At 42.5% G+C, this 20835-nt stretch overlaps 1 protein-coding gene across 3 annotated transcripts in view; it reads left to right on the top strand.

The window, feature by feature from the left end:
- Positions 1-20835, top strand: part of dhx38 (DEAH (Asp-Glu-Ala-His) box polypeptide 38) — a 102706-nt gene that overhangs the window by 32368 nt on the left and 49503 nt on the right. For all 3 annotated transcript variants that reach the window (XM_070898218.1, XM_070898216.1, XM_070898217.1), the window contains exons 9-15: positions 81-242; positions 2886-2993; positions 6839-6951; positions 8452-8589; positions 12217-12403; positions 19317-19502; positions 20021-20161. In XM_070898218.1, coding sequence (XP_070754319.1) covers positions 81-242; positions 2886-2993; positions 6839-6951; positions 8452-8589; positions 12217-12403; positions 19317-19502; positions 20021-20161 — 1035 coding nt within the window. The remainder of the gene's footprint in view (positions 1-80; positions 243-2885; positions 2994-6838; positions 6952-8451; positions 8590-12216; positions 12404-19316; positions 19503-20020; positions 20162-20835) is intronic.

Genomic DNA, 20835 nt, shown 5'->3' on the forward strand with positions numbered 1-20835 from the left:
TAATGATACTGATTATTGGTACTTTTAAAGAGCATTTCAGAGAAATAGTTGATCATGTTTGCTAAATGCTTGTTTTGTAGGATAATGAACGATGGGAAACAAATCGAATGCTAACCAGTGGTGTGGTCCAGCGTCTGGAAGTGGATGAAGATTTTGAAGAGGACAATGCAACTCGAGTTCATTTATTGGTGCATAACTTAGTCCCACCATTCTTGGATGGTCGAATTGTGTTTACCAAACAGGTAGGTTTGATTTGAAACTAACCAACAGCTAGCCATTTTTTGGGATACTTTTAAATAAAGTAACTGCATTTAAGATTTTTTTTGGATAGACCAAAATCAACTCCTTTTAAATCAGTGCCATTATAGTGTAAGATGAGAACCAACGGATCTAGGTTATGTTGCCAGCTTCTGCTTTGCTCTTTGCTAGGTAATAACTATTTTCAAATGGCAGTAAAATATTTAGTTTGAAGACTGCTTTTTGCTAATGTTGAAAAAAATAAAGGCCCTGAATTTGCGGTCGGAGGCATCCCGCGGGGAAATGCCTCCGATCTGCAAATAATATGCCCACGTACCTGGTAGTCCGGGGATTCACGGTCCTGGGGCTCTCCAGGTACCTGCGGGAAGAGGCACATGTATCTCGGGCGTAGGGGGTTCGCAAACATCCCATGGATCACGAGGGCCAGCCCAACGAATGACAAAAGGGAATCCCCATTCATACTTCTGGGGATTCCGTACGTACAGAAACCCCATAAGCATGAATGGGAACACCCCAAAAAATAGCTCTACACATCAAATAAATTTTTTTAAATCATCACACACTTAAAATGAATTAAAAAGACATTTAATTAAATATTGAAAATAATGTAAATTTTTTGAAAAATATATTTACATGTTTTAAATGGGCTAAAAATAACCTAGTCTTATTTCACAGGTTTTTAAATGTATAAATAATTGATAACATTTTATTTTTCTGTTTTTTTTAAATTCTTGCGCTGGTAAAAGCAGACCTTATGGCTTTTACCAGGCGCAAGAATTTCACGGGCATTCGCTGGGCAGAAGTTGGGCAAATAGCAGAGGCCCTTTTCCCTGGGATGGCTACGATCTGTCAAGAGAATTCTCGACAGATCGCAAGTTCCAGGTTTCCTCTCCGGGTACATACACCCGTGGGTGCCAGAAATTACAGCCCAAGTTGTTTTATAGCCAGTGTGAAGCCCATGCCTTCACATCTTCACTGTGGTTGCAGTTAGTTTGGTAACTTGCTGCCAGTGTACACTGCCAGTTTTGCACCTGCTTCACATTTGTACAAACGTGGTACTGTAATTGGTTCATAGACGAGGAGTAGCTGTTAGTGCTGTGTTCATACCAGTAAATACTTGTTCATCGTTGTCTTAATTTAATATCTTCAGAGTTTTGAGTATCCTGTTTTATGTAATTAGTCTATCTCTTTGGTTTTAGTGGAGTTCTGTGTTGTGCAGACAAAAATTATTCTGTTTCAATAAATCTGTTCTTCAGTTTTGCTATTTCTCAAAGGGCGCACAGAATGTATGCTAATAAGAACATAAGAACATAAGAAATAGAAGCAGGAGTAGGCCATTTGGCCCATCGAGCCTGCTCCGCCATTTAATAAGATCATGGCTGATCTGATCATGGACTCAGCCCACTTCCACTTCCCTGCCCTCTCCCCATAACCCATTAATCCCTTATCGCTCAAAAATCTGTCTATCTACGCCTTAAATATATTCAATGACCCAGCCTCCACAGCTCTCTGAGGCAGAGAATTCCATAGATTTACAGCCCTCAGAGAAGAAATTCCTCCTCATCTCAGTTTTAAATGGGCGGCCCCTTACTCTGAGATTATGTCCCCTAGTTTTAGTTTCCCCTATGAGTGGAAATATCTTCTCTGCATCCACCTTGTCGAGCCACCTCATTCTCTTATATGTTTCGATAAGATCACGTCTCATTCTTCTGAACTCTAATGAGTAGAGGCCCAACCTACTCAACCTTTCCTCATAAGTCAACCCCCTCATCTCCGGAATCAACCTAGTGAACCTTCTCTGAACAGCCTCCAATGCAAGTATATCCTTCCCTAAATATTAGTTGCTGTGGTACCATTTTAAAGGGGGTGCAGGAACAAAGAGACCTGGGTGTGTACGTACACAAATCTTTGAAGGTGAAAGACAATTTGAGAAGGCTGTTTAAAAAAGCATGTGGGATCCTTGGCTTTATAAACAGAGGCATGGAATACAAAAGAAAACAGGAAGTTATGCAAAACTTTTATAAATCACTGGTGAGGCCCCAGCTGGAGTATTGTGTCCAATTCTGAGCATTACATTTTAGGAAGAATGCCAAGGCCTTAGAGAGGGTGCGATTTACTAGAATGGTACCAGGAAATACGGGACTTCAGTTACGTGGATAGACTAGAGAAGCTAAGGTTGTTCTCCTTGGAGCAGATAAGGTTAAGGTGAGATCTAATAGAGGTATTCAACATCATGACGGGTTTTTGATTGAGTAAATAAGGGGAAACTATTTTTAGTGGCCGAAGGGTTGGAAACCAGAAGACACAAATTTAAGGTAATTGGCAAAAGAACCAGAGGTGACATGAGAATTTTTTTATGCAGCGAGTCTGCAATGCACTGCCTGAAAAGATGGAAGCAGATTCAATAATAACTTTCAAAAGGGAATTTGATAAATACTTGAAGGGGAAACATTTGCAGAGCTATGGGGAAAGGACGGAGAATGGGACTAATTGGATAGCTCTTTCAAACAGCCGGAACAGGCACACGATAGGCCGAATGGCCTCCTTCAATGTTGTATGATTCTATGGCAGTATGCTCTTTCCTAACTGATATACATTACTCACTTTGTTTTTTTTTGCTCTGACAGCCAGAGCCAGTGATTCCAGTGAAAGATGCCACATCCGACATGGCAATCATCTCTCGCAAAGGAAGCCAACTAGTCCGCAAGCACCGTGAACAGAAGGAGCGCAAAAAGGTAAATGGATGGGTTACACTGTCCTGCTATTTTGAATTATTGGGCAGAGTGCAACATAAGATGAAGGGATTGGGCTCTCTTTAAGATGTGAAATTTGTGTATGAGCAAAAGGGTTATAATTAACAGAGACTTTAATTTCAGTGACACAAATTTCTACTGTCTAAGGTTTGAAACCTATGTTTAAAGTAAAAAAAAAATCAAATGAGCAGAAATCTGTATAAATTTCTAAGTGCCCACTGAAAAGCATGTGCCATGTTGCAGTATTACCAGTTCCAGTGTGACCTAACTATTTTACTAAAATCAATCAATGTAATGATCTAGTTGATGTATAAAGTGAAAGTAACCCCAAATGGTTATTTTATTGAATTAAAAATCGGAGTGATTGATACCAACAACTGGAAGCTGCGCAGAAGCGTTTTGGGCATTAATCTGGAAATTTCGATGACACCTGTCTCATTAGCAGTCCAATCTCCATAAAATCAGCCTGCAGGACCTCATCCCGCTTTCTAACTATGTCATTGGTACCGACATGGACCACGGACTCATAGAAACATAGAAAATAGGTGCAGGAGTAGGCCATTCGACCCTTTGAGCCCGCACCACCATTCAATAAGATCATGGCTGATCTAACTCCCTCTTGAATATATCCAATGAACTGGCATCAACAACTCTCTGCAGTAGGGAATTCCACAGGTTAACAACTCTCTGAGTGAAGTAGTTTCTCCTCATCTCAGTCCTAAGTGGCTTACCCCTTATCCTTAGACTGGACTTTCCCAACATTGGGAACATTCTTCCTGCATCGAACCTGTCTAGTCCCGTCAGAATTTTATATGTTTCTATGAGATCCCCTCTCATCCTTCTAAACTCCAATGAATACAGGCCCAGTCGATCCAGTCTCTCCTCATATGTCAGTCCTGCCATCCCGGGAATCAGCCTGGTGAACCTTCGCTGCATTCCCTCAACAGCAAGAACGTCCTTCCTCAGATTAGGAGACCAAAACTGAACACAATATTCCAGGTGAGGCCTCACCAAGGCCCTGTACAACTGCAGTAAGACCTCCCTGCTCCTATATTCAAATCCCCTAGCTATGAAGGCCAACATGCCATTTGCCTTCTTTACCGCCTGCTGTACCTGCGTGCCCACTTTCAGTGACTGATGAACCATGACACCCAGGTCTCGTTGCACCTCCTCTTTTGCTAGTCTGCCGCCATTCAGATAATATTCTGCCTTCGTGTTTTTGCCCCCAAAGTGGATAACCTCACATTTATCCACATTATACTGCATCTACCATGCATTTGCCCACTCACCTAACCTGTCTAAGTCACCCTGCAGCCTCTTAGTGTCCTCCTCACATCTCACACCACCACCCAGCTTAGTGTCATCTGCAAACTTGGATTCCTTCATCTAAATCTTTAATGTATATTGTAAATAGCTGGGGTCCCAGCACTGAGCCCTGCGGCACCCCACTAGTCATTCCCTGCCATTCTGAAAAGCCTTTTGAAAGTCCAAATACACAAGAGATTGATGTGCAAAGTTAAAGCACATGGGATTGGGGGTAGTGTGCTGACGTGGATTGAGAACTGGTTGTCAGACAGGAAGCAAAGAGTAGGAGTAAATGGGTACTTTTCAGAATGGCAGGCAGTGACTAGTGGGGTACCGCAAGGTTCTGTGCTGGGGCCCCAGCTGTTTACACTGTACATTAATGATTTAGATGAGGGGATTAAATGTAGTATCTCCAAATTTGCGGATGACACTAAGTTGGGTGGCAGTGTGAGCTGCGAGGAGGATGCTATGAGGCTGCAGAGCGACTTGGATAGGTTAGGTGAGTGGGCAAATGCATGGCAGATGAAGTATAATGTGGATAAATGTGAGGTTATCCACTTTGGTGGCAAAAACAGAGAGACAGACTATTATCTGAATGGTGACAGATTAGGAAAAGGGGAGGTGCAAAGAGACCTGGGTGTCATGGTACATCAGTCATTGAAGGTTGGCATGCAGGTGCAGCAGGCGGTTAAGAAAGCAAATGGCATGTTGGCCTTCATAGCAAGGGGATTTGAGTACAGGGGCAGGGAGGTGTTGCTACAGTTGTACAGGGCCTTGGTGAGGCCACACCTGGAGTATTGTGTACAGTTTTGGTCTCCTAACCTGAGGAAGGACATTCTTGCTATTGAGGGAGTGCAGCGAAGGTTCACCAGACTGATTCCCGGGATGGCGGGACTGATCTATCAAGAAAGACTGGATCAACTGGGCTTGTATTCACTGGAGTTCAGAAGAATGAGAGGGGACCTCATAGAAACATTTAAAATTCTGACGGGTTAGACAGGTTAGATGCAGGAAGAATGTTCCCAATGTTGGGGAAGTCCAGAACCAGAGGTCACAGTCTAAGGATAAGGGGTAAGCCATTTAGGACCGAGATGCGGAGGAACTTCTTCACCCAGAGAGTGGTGAACCTGTGGAATTCTCTACCACAGAAAGTTGTTGAGGCCAATTCACTAAATATATTCAAAAAGGAGTTAGATGAGGTCCTTACTACTAGGGGGATCAAGGGGTATGGCGAGAAAGCAGGAATGGGGTACTGAAGTTGAATGTTCAGCCATGAACTCATTGAATGGCGGTGCAGGCTAGAAAGGCCGAATGGCCTACTCCTGCACCTATTTTCTATGTTTCTATGTTTCTATATCCACTGGTTCTCCCTTGTCCACTCTACTAGTTACATCCTCAAAAAATTCCAGAAGATTTGTCAAGCATGATTTCCCTTTCATAAATCCATGCTGACTTGGACCAATCCTGTCACTGCTTTCTAGACTCACGCTGTTCACCCTCCCCCTCACAATGTCCTGAAGTTGTTCAACTTACAACTCCATGGGCCTGCTATGTCAAACCAATGACCAGAATTTAGCCCAATTCCAATTTTACCCAGATCACCAAGCAACTCATAAATCCTTTTGACTTGTTAAATTATACATCTGATCTGTAAGTGAGCAAAGAAAGATATTGGCCTGTAATTCGTGGTCAGCAGCGAAGCAAAGGCGTCACCGCTGGCCCAGAAGTAAGCTTTCCACAAAGATCTCGCGATCCCTGTGACGTGAAGTTCGGCTTTTCCAATGTTCAGTTAAGATCAGTGCAAGTTAATGGGGTTCTCTGAGCACAATCTGCTGTGACATCAACAAGCTGTCTCAGCAGCCAATCACAATGCAGAATTCTCAGACTGGAAACCAGGAAGTGAAGGAACTCCTTTTTTATTCTAACTTTTAAAAAATGTTAGAGAGAGCAAAACAAAGATTGGGGCTCTCACATGGGGAAAACCTAAACCTGAAATAAACATGAACAACTTTTAAAAAAATTTTTAATTTTTATAAAAATTAATAAAATTTGGCAACCAACAAAATTAAAATTCGTTTTTCACGTTTATTTAGCAGTCAAAAGGCTGTTAAAACCTCAGTTACACCTAATCCAATATCATTTAACTTTTAACGGGGCATTTAATAGCGATACTACCATGGAAAAGCCAATGTTTTCGTCAGTTTCACTGATTTCATGGATTATGCTGATTGCCGGTTATGGGGGTGGAGTGGCCATAGTGCAGCCAGTGTCGGAGCAGTGAATATCTGACCGCAACTTCAGGATTTCCGTGTTCAGATGTGCATGCGCTACATTCTGAAGTTGCGGTCAGTTTCAAAGAGTGCTGTTTGTTGGCTGTTACCCACCGCAAATTCCGGGGCATTGAGCGGAAACTGCTTAACCCGTTTCACGCCTCTGCTAAAGTTGAAAGTTCCAGCGAGTGTGCTTTTAGGACGAAGTATTTACATTTACATCATTTTTAATTGCAAATGTTTCTATGACAGGCTCAGCATAAACACTGGGAACTGGCTGGAACCAAACTGGGAGATATTATGGGCATAAAACAGGTGGAAGAGAAGGATATAGACGTAGGAGAAGATGGGAAAGTGGATTACAGGTACATGTATTTCTATTGGATTAAAACAAATCTTATTTATTCTCCCCTTTCTTCAGCAACTGACAACTTTCATTTATACAGCATTTTTAACTTAGTAAAACATTCAAAGGCACTTCTCCGAAGTGAAAAATGGATACCGAGTGGTAGCAGGAGAAAAGTTAGGACAGGTGACTTGAAGACATGTTTGGAGAATTAGGTTTTTGAAGGTGGGCCGAGAGGTAGCAAGGTGGGGGAGGGGGGGGGGTTAGGGGGACGAGTTCCACAGTGTTAAATCAAGCCAGCTTGAAGCCTTTGTCTCCTAAGATGGAGCAGAGGATGTTAATGCAAAGCCAAAGGCAAGATTTGAGGGCTCATGCTGACCGGGCTGGAAGGAGTCAGATTTCAAGTATTGAATCCTTGCCCAGTGTGGCTTAATGCTTATGTGAGGCCTGACTGGGAGTGTTAGCAGGCTATTTGACAATGGAAGGCATCAAAGTCCTGTTGTCACTGAATTTCCAAACATGAGCACCTCCAGCAGGGCTTGCTGAAGAGATTAGGGGTGGTAACTATGGCTTCCCCCCCCTCCCCCCAAATCTAGGGTCAGCTGTATGTGTTCCAGCTGAGAGAATCTGCAGAATTATGTTTTGTTTTTCAGCAGTAGATTGCTATCCACAGCTTTGCTTTAAATCTAGAGATTATTGTTGTCTGAGCTTGAGGAGTCCGTGTTGGAACACCTCAGTCCAAACAGACTGTAAAAACTGACACAGGATGGTACAGAATGTGACACTGGGCCAAAAGTTAGATTAAAATATAGGAAACTGCATTCACTTGTAGGAGTTGTAGTGAATAACGAGGAAGGAGGGAGATGTTCAGAAGAATAGCACTGTGGTTAGTACTTGTTTCTTGTATAAAGGGTTTGCAAATAAAGCAAACAATTGTAAGCTTGTTCAATTTGTGGAAGGCAAATTTTCTGAAAGGAAAGCAGTAGGGATGTAATCATTGATTTTTTTAAGAAAGTTTTAGATCATTACATAATTGGTCAAATAAACAGCGAATGAAAATAAGTACTGGATATAGTAAAGAATTACAGGTTGGTTGGAAAATAAGTGATATAATTGCAAACCTTTTCTTACAGCTTCTATCCTTGTGGTCTGACTGTCTAACTAATTAGGAACTGCAATGAACTGTTCACAGATTTTGTTTCTGACCTTTTCGACTATCAAAGAGAAGAAACAAGTCTGACCTGTTTGAAACAGGTCCCAGAAGTAAAACAACAATAATCTAAAACATTCTGCCCACCAGTTGTCTACTTTCTCCCTTGTCCCATCAAGCATGCAAGTTAAATAAAACAGTAACAAAATAAGTACACGCCGAACACGTATGGTCTCTGCCACCCATCAATAAATAACGTATTAAGTGGCTGTATATTGTTTCTACTATGGACCACCATAGAGTAAACGGATAACAGAAATGCAATTGTAATGTGTCTAAAATATATTTTCCGATGTCCTTAATATGTAGGGTGGATCAGAAATTTGCTGACCATATGAAGGACAAGAATGTGGCAAGCAGTGAATTTGCAAAGAAGAAATCTATTCTTGAACAGAGACAGTACCTACCCATATTTGCCGTTAGAGAGCAGCTACTCAATATAATACGGTAAGTAATGATTTTGTCTTTAAGTAGCACATTGTTAATGGTTATGGGCAGCTGAAATTCAGAATGGCCTGCTTCTTGTAATCTGTAGAAATTGGCAAAGGAACCAGAGGCATGATGAGAATTTTTTAATGCAGTGAGTCATTATGATCTGGAATGCACTGCCTGAAAAGGTGGTGGAAGCAGATTCAATAATAACTTTCAAAAAGGAATTTGATAAATACTTGAAGGCGAAAAACTTGCAGGGCTATGGGGATATGGCAGGAGAATGGAACTAATTGGATATCTCTTTCAAAGAGCCGGCACGATGGGTTGATTGGCCTCCCTCTGTGCTGTGTCAATCTATGATTCTAGGTGATTATCCCATAATGAAACTAGCCAGTGCTATAGGGTTAGTCTTGGTTCAAATGTTCAGTGGTTGCTACTTTAAAATTGAATCATACATTCCCACTTAACAAAGACTAAAAGCTAACATTACTACAATATAAAGAAAAATCAATAGCTGTATTACATTAGCACATTTCCAGTCAGTCTGTTTAACCCACTTCCTGCTGGTAAACTGCCAGCACAGTGGCATGCATCTCTGGTGTTAACTAACCTTTTTCTTCCATCAGACTTCTGGGCCACTGGACCTTACCAGGTTTTTTTTATATTCATTCTTGGCATGTGGGCATCGCTGGCAAGGCCAGCATTTATTGCTCATCCCTAATTGCTCTTGAGAAGCTGGTGGTGGTAAACCACCTTCTTGAATAACTGCAATACATGTTGTGATGGTACAGTTCTGTTAGGGAGGGAGTTCCAGGATTTTGACCCAGTGACAACGAAGGAATGGCGATATATTTCCAAGTCAAGAACATGTGTGACATAAGAACACAAGAATTAGGAACAGGAGTAGGCCATCTAGCCCCTCGAGCCTGCTCCGCCACTCAACAAGATCATGGCTGATCTGGCCGTGGACTCAGCTCCACTTACCCGCCCGCTCCCCATAACCCTTAATTCCCTTATTGGTTAAAAATCTATCTATCTATGATTTGAATATATTCAATGAGCTAGCCTCAACTACTTTCCTGGGCAGAGAATTCCACAGATTCACAACCCTCTGGGAGAAGAAATTCCTTCTCAACTCGGTTTTAAATTGGCTCCCCCGTATTTTGAGGCTGTGCCCCCTAGTTCTAGTCTCCCCGACCAGTGGAAACAACCTCTCTGCCTCTATCTTGTCTATTCCTTTCATTATTTTAAATGTTTCTATAAGACCACCCCTCATCCTTCTGAACTCCAACGAGTAAAGACCCAGTCTACTCAATCAGACTCGGAAGGGCACTTGGTGTTCCCATGCGCCTGCTGCCCTTGTCCTTCTAGGCGCTGGAGGTCACAGGTTTGGGAGGTGCTGTCCAAAAAACTTCAGCGAGTTGCTGCAGTGCATCTTGTAGATGGTACAGACTGCAGCCACGTCGCACCAATCGTGAATGTTGAAGGTGGTGGATGGGGTACCAATCAAACGGGCTGCTTTGTCCTGGATGGTGTTGAGCTTCTTGAGTGTTGTTGGAGCTGCACTCATCCAGGCAAATGGAGAATAATCAGTCACACTCCTGACTCGTGCCTTCTATGTGGTGGAAAGGCTTTGGGGAGTCAGGAGGTGAGTCACTCACTGTAAAATCCCAGCCTCTGACCTGCTGTTGTAGCCACAGTATTTATGTGACTGGTCTAGTTAAGTTGCTGGTCAATGGTGACCCCCAGGATGTTGAGAGTGGGGGATTCGACGATGGTAATGCCATTGAATGTCATGCGGAGGTGGTTCAAGGAGATGGTCATTGCCTGGCACTTGTGTGGTGTGGATGTTACTTGCCACTTATCAGCCAAGCCTGGATGTTATACAGGACTTGCTGCATGCAGGTATGAGCTGCTTCATTCTCTGAGGAATTGTGCATGGAACTGAACACTGTGCAATCATCAGCGAACATCCCCACTTCTGACCTTATGATGGAGGGAAGGTCATTGATGAAACAGCTGAAGATGGTCGGGCCAAGGACAGTGCCCTGAGGAACTCCTGCAGTGATGATGTGGAGTTGAGATGATTGGCCACAGTCATCTTCCTTAGTGTGAGTTATGACTCCAGACAGTGGAGAGTTTTCCCCCATGATCCCCATTGACTTCAATTTTACTAGGGCTCTTTGATACCAAAGAGTGCCAAGATAAGTGGCAAGTAACATCCACACCACACAAGTGCCAGGCCAAATGCTGCCTTGATGTCAAGGGCAGTCACACTCACCTCTGGAATTCAGCTCTTTTGTCCATGTTTGGACCAAGGCTATACTGAGGTCTGAAGCCGAGTAAACCTGCCAGAATCCAAAGTGAGCATTAAACAACCAAAGTGAGCAGGTTATGTAAGTGCCTCTTAATAGCACTATCGATGACCCCATCCATAACTTTTCTGATGATTGAGAGAAGGCTGATGGGGCAGTAACTAACCGGATTGGATTTATCCTGCTTTTTGTGGACAGGGCAATTTTCCACTTTTATTGGGTAGCTGTTCTGGAACAGCTTGGCTAGAGGCACGGTTAGTTCTGGAGCACAAGTCTTCAGCATTACAGCTGGGGCGTTGTCGGAGCCCATAGCCTTTGCCGTATCCAGTGCACTCAGCCGTTTCTTGATGTCATGTGGTTGAAGACTGGCTTCTGTGATGGTGGGGACATCAGGAGGAGACAGAGATGAATCATCCACTAGGCACTTCTGGCTGAAGGCGGTTACGAACGGCTTGTCTTTTGTACTCGAGTGCTGGGCTCTGCCATTGTTGAGGATGGGGATGTTCATGGAGCCTCCTCCTCCCATTAGTTGTTTAATGGTCAACCACCATTCACGACTGAATCTTTTATTTCTCTAATTTCTCTCATCATGCCTCCTTTTGTCGCACACAGTTACCACTTCTGCCAGTTAACCATCTTCTGTTCTCTACCTAACCAATTCTCTTGTGTATATGTCTCCCCCACGCCCCTTTCCTTTCCCTTCGTCTGTTCCTTCTTGTAAGCTGTTTATCTAATATTTTCTTGTTTTGATGAAGGTCAGTGTCTGACATGTTGACTAGTTGTATCTTTCTGCAGATACTGTGCCTGATTTGCTGAGTGTTTCCAGCATTCTTTTGTTTCAGATTTCCAGCATCTGCAATATTTTGGTTTATTTTGATCTGGTGCCTGGTGCTGCTTTGTAAACATGCTTTGGCTGAGGAGGAGTTTCCTTTAGGTCTTAACTCCCCGCACAGGACAGTGCCTAATAGTTTCCTTGGCAGTCCTGTTCAGATTGGGAACATGCCATGTGCAATTGCAGGATCAACGAACATAGTGGTTTGCCTCTCCATGGTGTAGATGCTGGAACATTCCTGCCTTTCGGCTGTCTTTGGGGTGTAAATTTAAACCCTTTGTGAACTTTAATAATGCCCTATCACCAAATAAAAAATTGGAATGAGCCAACACAGGGAGGATAGACTGAAGAAATGTCAATTTCTCTCATCTTGGGCTACATTAACAGGGAATATTTTGTAAGAGACATAAGAGAGAAAACATTTGTGTAAGCTGGGGAAGGTGAAAGATAAGGAGCTTCATATAAATAATCCCTTTTTTCCTTCATTCTGTACAGTGATAACAATGTGGTCATTGTTGTTGGAGAGACTGGTAGTGGAAAGACAACTCAACTAACGCAGTATCTTAGTGAAGATGGTTATTCAAACTATGGCATGATTGGATGTACTCAGCCCAGACGCGTGGCAGCCATGTCCGTGGCAAAACGTGTTAGTGAGGAAATGAATGTGAATCTTGGAGAAGAGGTAATTAAATAGTTCTGGTCTAGACTTTAGTGCAATAGTGAGTTCAATTAATTATGCTCACCAGGGATACGTGGTGCTAACTTTTCTTTGTCCAGTTATAAGGTGTCTATTATGAAACACTATTTTCAATGTATTTTGAATGAGGTTAAAAAAAATCTTCTTTAATTTGAGTTATTTTTTAAAAATGTGAAGCTCATGTTTATGCTCATAGCAGTTGAGGCTTGCAGTGAAGAAGCCCTACAGTTGAAGGACATTGGTATCCTTGGGCTTACATTTATTTTAAAACTATAGAATAGAACAAGAACTTGGGAAAAGTGACTTAAAAAGAATATTGCCCCGAAATTGCGTACCGCCCTGTTTGGGGGCGGTAACAGCCATGAGGTGTGAGTTTCTGCGCCAGGCGCGGAAGCCCCGCCCCACAACCTATATTCGGATTACTGCCCCATATCGCGCTCCACTTGCTCAGTGGGGCGAGAGCAGGGCGGAAAGACTCCGTTAAGTACGCAGTGCTACGTGGTGGGATGCGTAATGCTGCCGCGTATACAGGGCCCTCCCCTTCATTAAAGGGAAGGGCCAAGCTGCAGACTATGTGGGCGGGAAACGGGGCCACCCCTGGACCACCAGGGAGCACGGTGCCGTGGCAGCAGCCCAGCACACAAACGGAGTGCTGGGCTGCAAGATCGCGGCATGGACCTCGCAATCGAGGACGAAGAAGGCTGCCATATTTTATTTTTACCTTCCCAATCTCCCCTGTAATTATCGCCCCGCGAGCAGCCTACAGCTTTAGGGGCACTACTGAATTTTCACTCCGGGGTGAAAACGGGTAGCTAATGACGTTGTCATCGTCAGTGGAGTGGGGCACTACTGGTTACAGCTCCCGCTAAACGCTTGCGGAATTTCACAGGAGTTGGTAGCGGCGCCACCTCCGGGCGAAAAGTCATTTGCTCCCCGTTAGACCCCCCCCCCCCCCCGTGCTTATATAGAATATACAGTATTTTGGCCCAAGCAGTCCATGCATAACCCTCTATTCCCATCTCGCTCATGCTTATCTAGCCTCCTTTTAAATGCATCTATACTATTCACCTCAATCACTCCCTGTGGTAGCGAGTTCCACATTCTCACCACTCTCTGGGTAAAGAAGTTTCTCATGAATTCCCTATTTGATTTCTTGGTGACTATCTTATATTGATGGTCTCTAGTTTTGCTTGACCCCACAAGTTGAAACACTCTGTATCTATTCTATTAAAACCTTTCATAATTTTAAAGACCTCTATTATGTCACCCCTCAGCTTTTTTTCAAGAGAAAAGAGACCCAGCCTGTTCATCCTTTCCTGATATGTATACACATGCATTTCTGGTATTATCCTTGTAAATCTTCTCTGCACCCTCTCCAGTGCCTCTATATCCTTTTTATAATATGGTGATCAGAACTGTACGCAGTACTCCTAAGTGTGGTCTAACCAAGATTCGATATAGGTTTAGCATCACTTCCCTACTTTTCAATTCTATACCTCTAGAAATAAACCCTAGTGCTTGGTTTGTGTATTTGTACTCCGAGATCCCTTTGTTCTTCTACCCCACCTAGACTCGTGACCCCCCTATTCTTCCTACCAAAATGTAATATCTCACATTTATCTGTGTTGAACTTCATTTGCCAATGATAAGCCCATTCTGCAAGTTTGTTAATGTCCTCCTGTAATTTGTTGCAGTCCTCCTCAGTATTGACCCCCCCCCCCCCAATTTAGCGTCATTTGCAAATTTAGAAATTATTTTTTTGATTCCAAAGTCTAAATCGTTAATATAAATTGTGAACAACTATGGTCTCAGCACTGATCCTTGTGGAACACCTCTACCCACCTTCTGCCACTGTGAATATCGACCTACTCTCTGCTTTCTGTCTTGAAGCCAGCATTCTGCTACTGGTCGCCTAACTCTACATTCTCTGACCTTCTTCGTCAGACTATTATGGGGTACCTTATCGAAGACCTTTTGAAAATTTAGCTAAATTACATCTACTGCGTTCTAATTGTCTACTCGTTATGTCTTCAAAAAATTCAATGAGGTTGTTCAAGCAAGACTTTCCCTTTTGAAATTCATGCTGATTATTCATTATTATATTTTTGGTTTCTAGATGTTCTTCTGTTTGCTCCTTTAGTAAGGATTCCATTATTTTTCCTACCACCGATGTTCAGCTGACTGGTCTATGATTCTCTGGACATGTTCTATCCCCCTTCTTAAATATAGGTATTAACGTTAGCTATCCGCCAGTCCTCTGGCACTACACCTTTTTCTCATGAATTATTAAATATGTGTAGTAATTCTTCTGCTATCTCTTCCCTAGATTATTTTAAAATGTGTGGTTAAAATCCATTCGGACCAGGGGTTTTATCCTCTTTTGAGTTTGATTTGTTTATTTAATATATCCCCTCTTTTAATTTTAAATGCACTTCTCTCATCATCCAATGTCACGTCCACCTGTTCTATCTCCCTGGTAAATACTGAAGCAAAATAATTATTTAATATCGTTATCCTGTCTATCCCTTAATGGCCCTATTCCCATCCTAACCGTACTTTTTTATTGATGTGCCTCTCAAATACTTTACTATTTTTTATGTTCCATGATCATTTAATTTCATAGTTCCTCTTTGCTTTCCTAATCTTTTTGTATTCTCCCTTATCATGCACTACCCTGCTGTCTATGTACTTAATGTATGCCTCTTTCCTCACCTTCAATAGTTCTCTTATGGTTTTATTCTGCCATGAATTCTCAGTGGTGTTTAGTTTGTTCTTTCATTTTAGCGGAGTATATTGTTCCTACACTCTGTTGATATCGTTTTAAATGTTTCCCATTGCTGTTCTATATCGTTTTTTGCCAATACTGTTGCCCATTTTGGGCCCAAATTTCCCCAGGAGTTGCTTTTTTTTTGGAGCAACTTGATTTTTCTGGAGTATCTTTTTAGTTGCAATTTTGGCCATTTAATTTGCCCAAGTGTAAGTGAGTTAGTTAGGCTTTTTTTAATTTAGTTTTTTTTCAAAAGGGGGTATTCCCAGCCACTTATGCCTGTTTTGGCCAGTTAAGTGAGTTTGTCCAGTGAATAGTTGCTCCAAACTAACTTAGGCCAGAGTAAGTGTCCACTTTTGTACGTTCTGAAAAATCTTGCGGACACTTTAGAAATCAGGCGCAGGTAACCAGAGGGTGGGAGGAGGGAAGTTAGAGGATTTTCCAAAGCATTAAACACTTCGCTTTTAAAAATAAAGAACCATCATCAATAATAAATGACAAATACATTAATCAATCAATAAATCAATAAATAAAAATATAAAATTATCAATCAATAAATAAAAAATTAAAAGTTCCTACCTCACCTACTGCAGCATACTTAGTCATCGTGTAAAATGCTGATACTATTTGCGATACCTAGACATCAAAGGGGTAAGTTCTAGCAGGGCTGCTAATCCAAGAACAAAGGGTCCTGTCTCCTGAAAAGAGTGCTAGGTAAATATGTTGTATATGCATGCTCAAAGTAATTATATTATATAGATTGCCAACATTATTTCCTTAGCACTGCAAAGTGGCCTAAATCTCCCTGTGTACACGCTCCATGCTGCCGTGTTGCCATGGGAACTGTTCAGGGAGTGCGGGAAGGCAGCGGCCGGCCTGTGCGGCAGGCCACTCGGCCCGGGATAGGGGCTGCGAACATCGCGTCATCCCTTTGGCCAGGGATAGGGTTGCCCAGAGACAGGACGCGCTGGGAGGGCCAAGAGCTACTGCGCACGCGCGCAGACTCCACTGCACATGTACGCAGCTGCCGGCACTCTTTTTGGCGTAGGGCTGCGCCACAGGCCTGGAACCAAAGGGTAGAATACGGAGGTAAGAAATCGGCGCCGTTTCAGTACTACAAAGTCCGCGTCTCATGGAGGTGCACCGTTCTAGCAGAGGGGGCAAACTTGGGCCCTTTATTTCCCAAGTTCTATTCTCAGCCCCTCAAAATCAGCTTTTCTGTAATCTATTCCCCTGGTTTTCGTCATACTTGTGCTTTCTCAATTATCATCTTAAAGCGTATTATATTATGGTCACTATTGCCTAGATGTTGCCCTACTTTTACTTCTCTGCCTACCTTGTGCATCACAGCATTTCTGGGGCAGGAAAACATTGACAGCAGGACAGTGAACAGGTTTCATTTAAAGGAGACAGCAACTTGGTAGTACAGCTGTGAAGACATTTCTGGACCATTTTATCCTTTTTTTCCTGCAATCACTTTGGTATAGCGGAATCGTTCCGTAAACATCTATTCTGCTTTTCCTCCTCTACAACTTCATTACTGCCCCCGGTGAGAATCCACCGACCGGTAGTTGCATACCCACATCTACAAACTGCACATACCTCACTTTGGCAGAGGTTTAGTGGATGTGGAGCCTCCTATTCCCAAAGGAACCTGCAACAGCAGACTAGAAGGCACAAATAAAAAACGTGAATGCTCGACAGGCCATAATGTTGGCTGTGCCCTCAGCATATGCAATGAAGACCAGCAGAATCCATTTAAGTTTCACTGCACAATGTTTCGGTCCAACCACCAGTGTATTCCCTGCACATATTCAAATTGGCAGATGAGGCTATGCATAATTCTGATAATGAGCTGACCGTGGAAAATTGGATGAAAACACACCACTTTGATTGATCTGTGTACCAATTTCAAACCATTTGGATGTGGACTGCATTCATATTTTTAAAAACTGCCCTCGGAGATAAATGTCTCGGCACACAGAGAAATCAATGGACACGAACTTGGGACTTGCCATACTCTAAAATTAAATACCAAGGCTCTTAAAGTTAAAATTGCAAATAAATAGCAATTTTAATAGAGCTGAAATAATTGTGACTTTTTTTTAATTAAAAAATCTTTACTTCTTCAAATGAGACCCCCAGTATTCCATTCTTATGACTAGTCCCATCCATGGCATTATTGGGCAGGAAGGGATTTTCTGTTTGAAAGAGTGATGAGACAATGCCTGTTCAAGAAAAATGTTCCCATAAGTCATGGTGTGAATTGCTGTATTCTTGTTCATTGTTCAGGACTGTTGACTGCTGAATTTCTTCATCTGTAAAACCTTTTATAAAGTTCACTCTTGCCACATTTGGTATTTTTTGGAGCTCGAGTAGCTATACTACAAAAGCAGCGCATTTGGAAAGAGGTGACATGATAGGTCCAAGTCAGCATGGATTTGTGAAAGGGAAATCATGCTTGACAAATCTTCTGGAATTTTTTGAGGATGTTTCCAGTAGAGTGGACAAGGGAGAACCAGTTGAAGTGGTGTATTTGGACTTTCAGAAGGCTTTTGACAAGGTCCCACACAAGAGATTAATGTGCAAAGTTAAAGCACATGGGATTGGGGGTAGTGTGCTGATGTGGATTGAGAACTGGTTGTCAGACAGGAAGCAAAGAGTAGGAGTAAATGGGTACTTTTCAGAATGGCAGGCAGTGACTAGTGGGGTACCGCAAGGTTCTGTGCTGGGGCCCCAGCTGTTTACATTGTACATTAATGATTTAGACGAGGGGATTAAATATAGTATCTCCAAATTTGCGGATGACAGTAAGTTGGGTGGCAGTGTGAGCTGCGAGGAGGATGCTATGAGGCTGCAGAGTGACTTGGATAGGTTAAGTGAGTGGGCAAATGCATGGCAGATGAAGTATAATGTGGATAAATGTGAGGTTATCCACTTTGGTGGTTAAAAACAGAGAGACAGACTATTATCTGAATGGTGACAGATTAGGAAAAGGGGAGGTGCAACGAGACCTGGGTGTCATGGTACATCAGTCATTGAAGGTTGGCATGCAGGTACATGCAGGCAGTTAAGAAAGCAAATGGCATGTTGGCCTTCATAGCGAGGGGATGTGAGTACAGGGGCAGGGAGGTGCTACTACAGTTGTACAGGGTCTTGGTGAGGCCACACCTCGAGTATTGTGTACAGTTTTGGTCTCCTAACTTGAGGAAGGACGTTCTTGCTATTGAGGGAATGCAGCGAAGGTTCACCAGACTGATTCCCGGGATGGGACTGACATATCAAGAAAGACTGGATCAACTGGGCTTGTGTTCACTGGAGTTCAAACGAATGAGAGGGGATCTCATAGAAACGTTTAAAATTCTGACGGGTTTAGACAGGGTAGATGCAGGAAGAATGTTCCCAATGTTGGGGAAGTCCAGAACCAGGAGTCACAGCCTAAAGATAAGGGGTAAGCCATTTAGGACCGAGATGAGGAGAAACTTCTTCACCCAGAGAGTGGTGAACCTGTGGAATTCTCTACCACAGAAAGTTGTTGAGGCCAATTCACTAAATATATTCAAGAAGGAGTTAGATGTAGTCCTTACTGCTAGAGGGATCAAGGGGTATGGCGAGAAAGCAAGAATGGGGTACTGAAGTTGCATGTTCAGCCATGAACTCATTGAATGGTGGTGCAGGCTCAAAGGGCCGAATGGCCTACTCCTGCACCTATTTTCTATGTTCCTATATCAGAAGTCCTGCTACACAGGCTTTCTTCCTATTAATAATCTAAATATGGGACAATGGATTTAAATTCTGAAACAGTAGGAGTAATCCTGTATCCCAAATTCTCCACTGTTCCTTTGTTGCTATTTGATGTTTAAGTAAGATAGTGAAAAGTATAGCCTAGATATATCTTTTATATCTTCTACCCCACCCGTTTTCATACCTTGTAAGTTGAATTCTAATACAAAGGAAGTAATGAGGAGTCAGTTTAGACAAAATTGAAATGTCATGAACTCTGATGTAAAATGGATTCAATTTAAATGGTCAGATAGTTAGTCCATTACTGCAAATGTGCCTATTTTGAGGTCCCATATTGTCCATTGTTATTACAAGAAGGTTAATTTTATTATCTTATTATTTTGCTAGGTGGGTTATGCTATTCGATTTGAAGACTGTACTTCTGAACAAACTGTCATTAAATACATGACCGATGGTATTCTGCTTCGGGAATCCCTGAGAGAAGCAGACTTGGATCATTATAGTGCTGTCATCATGGATGAAGCCCATGAGCGATCACTAAACACTGATGTACTGTTTGGCTTACTTCGAGAGGTGTGTATGTAGTGTGTTGTAAAGTAAAGATATTAAACAGCATTTTTTTTAAAGTCCTTAATATATTTCACACCCTTTTTGTAAAGTATTCTCATTTTTACATCAGTTTTTCCATCCCACCACACTTTCTATACTATATGTAATTTCCATACCATTATGGCATGGAATTCTTCTTAGCATGGCTGTCGGATGTATGTAAATGACATGAGGTGGCTCAGCTTCCATTTCTTCCTCTACCCTTTTACAGAGAATTGCCTCAGCTCCCTCTGGCTGAGATTCAGAAATTGCTGTGAGGAGAATCTTTAGAGTGCCATATCCTTCCACCTTGAGCAATATTTTACAATGCCATTAAGCTATGTAATCAGATGTGCTATTTTAATAATTTTGGAATTATTTTCACTGGGTGTATTAACTTTTCCAATGATATTAAATAAATACTTTTCTAATTGAAAATTAATTTTCGAATTGAAGAGTAATTAGCTTTTTCATTTGTTCAACTTGCATCTATCCTTTTCTAGGTTGTAGCTCGTCGTGCCGACCTAAAACTAATTGTTACATCGGCAACCATGGACGCAGGCAAGTTCGCAGCATTTTTTGGGAATGTTCCTGTTTTTTATATCCCAGGCCGGACATTTCCTGTGGATATTTTCTTCAGTAAGGTACGATACCAGTTGGAGAATTTCACTTGTGTGTCGGTAGTTTTCGTTTAATGATTCCTTTCTGTTGTACAGGACTTATATTTCTATATTTGTTGGCTATATTTCTATATTTGTTGGCTTCTGGTGTTCTGGCGTCCACTACATTTAGAATGTAGATTTCCCAGTACTGGTGGCAACACAAAAACAACTGCACAGGTAGAATTATTTAAAAATCGTTCTCTGACTTTTATTTTCTGGCTGTGGATTTCCCGAGTGGCTAGGGAAGATGGATAGAGGCCAGCAATTTGAGGCTGAATACTGAACCTGTCATTGGCTAGAACAAAATAGTGCCCTACAATACCCAGTGCAGGCAGCAATGTTTACTTTTGCTGTGAGTGGCACCAGTGGGGTGGGAACAAGCACCTGCAACACTCTATAAGTTGGGGCTGCTGGCAGTAGTAGTTCTGTAATGTAAGTGTGGTATAAGGCACTATGGGCTGGATTTTCAGCTGGTTTGCTCCCTGGAGGGGCGGTAAATGGTGTCGCTGGGCGTCCAGCTTCTACCGCCTGGCCGGCAAATTTGACTCATGGTTTGCAGCGGCGTGAAAGCTTACCACCCCGCCCTCTAGTTTCACTGAGATCATGATATCAATCGTCGTGCAACGCTCAGCTAGCGCCCCAGATGCAAAATTCGT

Source organism: Pristiophorus japonicus, chromosome 13 (genome assembly GCF_044704955.1).
Source record: "Pristiophorus japonicus isolate sPriJap1 chromosome 13, sPriJap1.hap1, whole genome shotgun sequence".
Taxonomy (NCBI): domain Eukaryota; kingdom Metazoa; phylum Chordata; class Chondrichthyes; family Pristiophoridae; genus Pristiophorus; species Pristiophorus japonicus.